General features: G+C 45.1%; 1 protein-coding gene across 1 annotated transcript; it reads left to right on the forward strand.

The window, feature by feature from the left end:
* Positions 1-4,576: 4,576 nt before the first annotated feature.
* On the forward strand, positions 4,577-7,430 carry LOC135657329 (3-ketoacyl-CoA synthase 20-like). The gene is made up of 2 exons (XM_065175947.1): positions 4,577-5,412; positions 6,455-7,430. The coding sequence occupies exons 1-2, from the start codon at positions 4,669-4,671 to the stop codon at positions 7,232-7,234; spliced, it is 1,524 nt and encodes a 507-aa protein (XP_065032019.1). The 5' UTR covers positions 4,577-4,668; the 3' UTR covers positions 7,235-7,430.

The raw sequence follows: 7,430 nt of genomic DNA on the forward strand, positions 1-7,430 counted from the left end.
ACATGGTTTGAATATTTCGTCGGGTTGTCATATATTATCGTCCGATTCGTATTTTTCATCTCGGTTATTTATTTATTTAAAATAAAAAATATTGTGTGATTAATTTTCACTGTAGAATGGATGATTTGACTCGTTACATATTAAAAATAATAATCTCCATTGAGATATCCGAGTCGATTAATGTATTTTTGTATAAGCAATAGGCCTCATGTTCGAATTCACGTAAATTTTTTTTTAATTTGAAAAAATAAGTAAAAAAATATATCATCTGGGAAGGGGAAGAGTTTACTATGATTTCGATCTGCCATAAATTCATGCCGATAGTTTCCACCAAACACAATAACTTATATTTACTGGGAGACAAATACGTTATGTACCTCATAAAATTTATTAGCAACATGCATGGTCGAAGCCAGAATGATTGATATGTTCCTCTCAACATGGAGGCAATACACCCGGATGAGATGAATGCTTCAGCTGCTACTGTCCTATGATTGATGGAACTGCACATTGCTTGCTTCGGAAAGAGAAGCAAAGAAGCTTATGCTGCCATGGTGATGAATCGATCCACTGTGAGCTTCCTCATGCATTTGTCTTGCATGTCCCCCCTCTGCATCCTGCCACCAGCAAAGAGGAAGATGGAGACAACAAGACCTGCAAGTCTCCAAGCAAACTATCATGCTCTCTCTCTCTCTCTCTCTCTCTCTCTTTCGCAGACCTTGTATCCTTGTGAACTTGTCATTCAAGCATGCAACGCATGGAATGGGGTGCACCTCCACACCTACACTCACTTAAGGTTGGTGAGAGGATGGGTATTCATGGGTGTCCTTGAATGCCCATCAAGGGACATTTACTTGTGCATGTGAACCCTCAGGGCGTGAGCTCCGTATATCATGTGATGTTGTATCCCCAGAATGACACCCATATCTTTGTGAGAGGAGTATTCATTCAGTATCTCATTAATGATTCAGAAGGTGAGGATACCAATTTGTCGACTGACATGTGAGCTAACATATTTATTTTCAGCTCCAGAGAGGAAGATTTTGTTTGAGGAACACATGTGCCTTCCTCTCTTCTTACGAAGAAATCTTTGTTCCTCGTCGGCAACAAGGTTTTTTGTTTAAGGAAGAAGAAGAGACTTCTTCTTCTCGAGCTGATGCACGCGGATTATAACCAAGAAAGTTTTGTCTGGGGATACATCTCTTGTTCCTTTTTTCTCTCGAGGAAGAAATCTTGTTTGAGCTTCAAAATAAAAAAGAAAAGAAAGAGAAAAATATGATACATATCTTCTTTCTTTTCCTGCTGATGCCAAGTATGATCGATCACAACAAGCTTCGGCTTGAGGAACAAAAAATCTGGTTTGATCCTCCACACAGATACACGTCTGAGTCGAGGATGCTAACCACGATCATTAAAGCAGCCCAGCATGGGCTCCATCTGCAAAGCCATGATGCCACAATCAGAAGAACCGGACCCTCTTCGAGCAGTAGCATCACTGCAGTCAACATTGCTTGCATCAGAATGAAGAAGCAGATCCATCATCAATCACCACCTCCCACCCACCCCATCAGCTTGGCATTTAATGTCCATTCTAACCTGGTATCCCTGCTTTCATAGGGCCAGCATGAGATGAGAATGCCTACCCCATTTGACCCGGAGACAGGCAATTGAAGATGGTGGAGTTGGAGCCTTTGTCCTACCTGTAAAAAGGAGAGAAAGGTGCCCTCGGCAGCACCACCATTAAAGCCTGCTCAACTAAACTCAGCTCACAACCAATTGGTGTAGCTGAAAACCTAAATGATCACAGACGCCATTCACACCATGTCATCGAATATTGACTTATGCGCTTAGTGGTGAGCTGCACTGCCAAACCTAAACACTGCATCATTGGCTCAAAGAAATGATCACATCAAAACTAGTACTAAATTGTTATTTGTTCTCTTTATGGGGTGGAAAGAGACCTTCATACCAAAAAAATTAATTCAAAAAATCCAAAAACAATGAGCATAAAATAGAGAAATAACTATAATTACCTATAATTACAATAGCTTATGAAAAGATAAGTTCACACTCTTAGTTTTTCTTTTTTTCTTTTTTTTTTTAAAAGATAAGTAACGAAGATCAGTATCAATTAAGATAGCTAATATCTTAACTAAAGATTGCTTTCTATGTCATTATTTTCCTTCAAATAAAGTTAACTTAGCTTATGAACAAATAAATTACAAAAATAATTCATAATAAAAACATAAATATCAAATTCTATATATTTTCAATGATATTTTAATTCTCAAATATATTTTGCACCGACTAATATTAAATCGAGAATAAATTTTTCGATACCATTTAATAAAACATAATTCGTGACAAGGTCGACGCATGATTTAATGTGGCTCCATAACTCCCACTACATCTACAGATATCAATTACAAGGCACTTGAGTTATCCTTACTCGAGTAAATTTTTTTACGCATCCTCTCACCTAAACCTTGAATGACTCTTTTGTTAACTCTCTCTAAAAACTCTAGAAAGAAATCTTTACGAGCACTCAAAGTATCTTCCTCTATGCCTCTCTCACCCACCGAAATCTTGAAACTCATAATATATTCGTACATATAAATCTTAATTCACTAAGGAGCTTTAATCTAATTAGGATTCCTCTAATTATAATCTGAACACAAATAAAACTCATAAAAATATTTATCCATCCTTACATAGGGTACTTACTGTATATGAACCTGAACATAGTTATATATGCCAAAGAAAACCTTACTATCATGTCACCGCTGTTTCTCTACATACTTGTATCGAAATGTGGCCCAAATATTTTGACATTCTCGAAAAACATGAGAATGTAGCATCTATATATTGGTACTTCACAAAGATAGTGTTGTACATAAACATCCCAAGATAGGGTTAAAAAACCTTAAGGGCCCATAGAATTATTCATCCAACATTGGATTCTAACTGTGGTTTGCAAGGACATGTCGCCCCCACCTCTCGAGGACACATACCATCTCTCTTCTCCACAGCTGCAATCAAGATTAGGCCAGGTCAATTCCAGCTAAATATGAAGCATTTATGTCATTCCTCTTCTCCATTATTTATCTGATCATAATTATTCATGTAATCAGGATTGCCATCTTCTCAAGATTTGTTCCAACCTAATCCAAGCTCACTCATCAACTCAGTTCATCTCATACATACATACATATATAAATAAATATATATATATATATATATATATATATATATATATTTATATATACACTATATATTAAATCGGAATTACTTTAATTAGCTGGCCTAACTTGTACTCTCACATTTGATGACGGCGAGTTCCATTCTTGGGTAATCAAAGCATGAAACCAAACTGAGACAACCCTTTCATCACCATACATGTTAATTAATTGGATGCATATATATGCTGAGAATAGTACACTGTTATCACAGCATGTATATTAAAGCTTTGCGTGGCGATTTGCACTAATTGTCGTCCTCGTGATCCACTTGATCAACCCATCATTAATGGTTGACATGGAAATAGAACTGTTTGTTGAGGATCTCTTGAATCCAATTGATTGCAAGTCTTTGCTAAGCATCCTGAATTCTTTGGCCTTAATCTTCTTGCCTTTCATGGTTTTCCTTTGGCCAAATCGTCCTTCTCCATGTGTGAACTGCTAGGGATTGTGAAGCACCGCCTCTACTTCAATGGTCCAGCATCCTCATCGTCTCAACCAACCGACGCTGATGGCGGACGAAGCCAAGCGTTGTCATCCTCGGTGGCCCGGCTGCCCTACGCGCATGTTGGGAATGATCCACAGTGATGGCTTGCTCCATTAACTCCCTTCTCAGTGGCCGCTAGTGACACTTCATGAACCTAACACGCAATGGAGTAAATGAGAGCATAACTCACGACATTAGATGTGTTTGCCAAGGCTCCATGATACATGTTTGCCGCGTTCTATTAACTCCTCCGAGGCCCCTCAACTCCTCCTCATCGAGATACCAAATCCGAGACATTTCGTTTACTGCAGTATCTACTTTCATCCACTCACTGGAGCGATATGAAACCATGTATACAGATTGATTCTGCGGTCTTTTCTCTTTGATTTAGTAGCTGCACAAGTCGTCCGTTTTGCTATTTAGGAACAAGCACAGGATCTGTATAACATACTCGATGGCAAGGTCGAGGATCGAGGATGCCGGGAGCGAGAGATCTCTACATTAGCAAACGAGTCGATCACATTAACTGGGTTTTCCTAATCGACTACGCAGACATAACACCAAACCTAATAACAGGATGTCGCTGTACTCTCAGTCCTCCGAGGATGGACTTGCGAGCCACATTTGAATGCTAAGAATATGGGATAAAGCTTGAAAGTGAACTCGGCGACGATGGTCCGTTAGCGACTTGTCTTGTGCATCAAATGCATGCAGATTAATCTTTGAGTGGTTTCGCACCACTGTGTTTCTGCGTTCAAATTCCTCCCTCTTCCTCCCCTATAAATACATGGCCTGCAAACATGTGCATAGTCCGATATCTCTCTCTCTCTTTCTCTCTCTCTCTCTCTCTCTCTCTCTCTCTCTCTCTAAATATATATATTTATATAATCTATTTAGTCTCTTTGAGTTATCTAGTTCGAAGTGTTCATTCATCTCTTGGCAGCCATGGCTGAGAAGGTTGCACCTTCGGTTGACAACAGGCTTCCGAGTTACCTTCTGAAGCTACTGAAGCCTAACTACATGAAGCTCCTCTACCACCATGTCATCTCGAACGCTCTTTATCTCTGCCTCGGCCCGCTGCTGGTGCTACTCTTCCCTCGCCTATCAACGCTGACCCTCGCCGACCTGCGTGAGCTTCCGAACCAGCCATGGGTTAACCTGTCGGCGGTGGTCACCACATCGACCCTCCTCATGGCGGTGGCCACCTTGTATGCCATGAGCCGCCCCCGCCCGGTCTATTTGGTGGACTTCTCCTGCTACAAGCCGACCCAGGCTCACATGGCCACCCGCGGTGAGATCATGGAGCATTTCAAGAAAGCCGGGACGTTCACCGACGAGACCGTGGCCTTCCAGCACAAGATGCTGGAGCGGTGCGGCATCGGGGACTCGTCCTACTTCCCCAGGTCGCTGCTGTGCACCCCCATCAACATGAGCCACCGAACCGCCCGTGAGGAGGCGGAGACCGTCATGTTCGGGGCAACCGACGAGCTGTTCCAGAAGACAGGGGTGGCGGCAGCCGACATCAGCATCCTGGTGGTGAACTGCAGCCTCTACAACCCCACCCCCTCTTACACCTCCATGATCGTGAACCGGTACAAGCTAAGGAAGGATGTCATGAGCTACAACCTCGGCGGTATGGGCTGCAGCGCCGGCCTCATTTCCATAGACCTAGTCAAGAATCTCCTTCAGGTATCCCACTTCCTCTTCTTCCCCCCTTTTCTGCTTATCGTTACCATCACTTCCGATCCAAGAGTTCAGACCACCTCAGTTGCTTTCAGCGGCAAAACCTGACCGTGAGAGAAGCCTTGGACATGGTTAAACTAGGTGGCCATGGCTATCTGGGCAGCACCTCAGCTCCGTAGCATCTGCACATGATAACCTAGGCCATGGCCGAGAGCAAGAAGTTAATGCACACATATCCCCACCCCATTTCTCACGTCCACCACGGCAGATGGCCCTGCCATCATCAGCACTTCACTGACTACTACTGTTCATCATCATCATCATCAGTGCCATGCATGTGATTTCTGCTCGTCCTGGAACTGCACGCACCATAACTCCTCCACTAACTCCTTTTGCTTCGCCTTTGTCGGATCTCGTACTCTACTGTATAACCTAGACTATCCATTGATGATGCTTCTCTAACCATGCCATAATGGATGCGTATAAACGTGAAGTATATATCGAGTCATATGGTCCCAATACTCGTCGCACTCGTATTACTTCCACCAAAATTTATTGTACTTTCTCCATCCATCCTCGTATCAGTTGGTGTATCCGAATGCATCAATATACGTCCATGGACCAGCACAAGAGCAGCGGGTAAACAGGCGACGAGGCAGTAAATGGAGGTGGGTGGGCGGTAGTGAATGATGGGCAGTGGTTAATGGGTTTACAGAGATGCCAGTCTCCGGTCTGATGCCGGACCCCGGAGTTCCCTCGATAACACACACTACCAGCATGAATCATGAGATGGATACGGGAACGGCAGGTTTGACGGTTGTGATCATCCGGGAGTGGGGCGGGGACCACGGGTACGGAGCGGGTAAGGGTTCCACCTCGTACGATTGGAGTCGCTGTAGCTGCGGCGCCTGACTCGCCGGGAACGCCCACGTGTTCCCCGGCTCGAGTGGCAGCTTTTGTCGGCTTGCGTAAAATGTTGTCGACGATGATAGATTATTAATTTAATCGGATGTAAATATTGGTAATTACATGGGAAGTAAATGGGCAGGTGCACCCGAACAGCTACGCGATGGTGGTGAGCACCGAGAACATGACGCTGAACGCCTACTTGGGAAACAACCGGTCGATGCTGGTGAGCAACAGCCTGTTCCGCCTCGGCGGCGCAGCCGTCCTGCTATCGAACCGGCGGTCCGACAGGCGGCGGTCCAAGTACCAGCTGGTTCACACCATGCGCACCCACCGAGGCGCCGAGGACTGCAGCCACTCGTGCGTGATGCAGGAGGAGGACGCGGAGGGGAAGGTGGGGGTGGCGCTGTCGAAGGAGCTGATGGTGGTGGCGGGGAACGCGCTCAAGGCCAACATCTCCACGCTGGGCCCGCTGGTCCTCCCCATGTCGGAGCAGCTCCTCTTCCTCGCCGCCATGCTCCTGCGCAAGGTGCTCAAGCTCAAGATCCGGAGCTACATCCCCGACTTCAAGCTGGCCTTCGAGCACTTCTGCATCCACGCCGGCGGCCGCGCCGTTCTGGACGAGCTCGAGAAGCACCTCGAGCTCACGCCCTGGCACATGGAGCCGTCCCGCATGACGCTCCACCGCTTCGGCAACACCTCCAGCAGCTCCCTCTGGTACGAGCTCTCCTACATCGAGGCCAAAGGCCGCATCCGGCGAGGCGACCGGGTGTGGCAGATCGCCTTCGGGTCGGGGTTCAAGTGCAACAGCGCCGTCTGGCGAGCTCTCAACACCGTCCTTGACGTCCACAAGAACCCATGGACGGACGAGATCCACAAGTTCCCGGTACACGTCCCCAAGGTCACGCCTATCCTATCCTAGATGGTCAGCTGCTCAGACGAAGAGACACGGAAGAAGAAGAAGAAGCATGTTTGCCATGTTGTTGCGGACGCAACACCTTAATCTACATCTGCATGCAACAACTGCTACACACATTTACTTAATTATGCTTAGTAGATGGGTGAAAGTTGCATTAGCATTAATCATCAAAATCAATTATTATTATTATTATGATTAA

The sequence above is a fragment of the Musa acuminata genome, chromosome BXJ1-4, assembly GCF_036884655.1.
Source record: "Musa acuminata AAA Group cultivar baxijiao chromosome BXJ1-4, Cavendish_Baxijiao_AAA, whole genome shotgun sequence".
NCBI lineage: Eukaryota > Viridiplantae > Streptophyta > Magnoliopsida > Zingiberales > Musaceae > Musa > Musa acuminata.

Excerpts from the sequence above, each read along its gene's own strand:
- LOC135657329 (XM_065175947.1), top strand. The coding sequence starts at position 4,669 with ATGGCTGAGAAGGTTGCACCTTCGGTTGACAACAGGCTTCCGAGTTAC. Across the intron at positions 5,413-6,454 it reads TAGTCAAGAATCTCCTTCAG|GTGCACCCGAACAGCTACGC; the intron begins GTATCCCACTTC and ends GTAAATGGGCAG.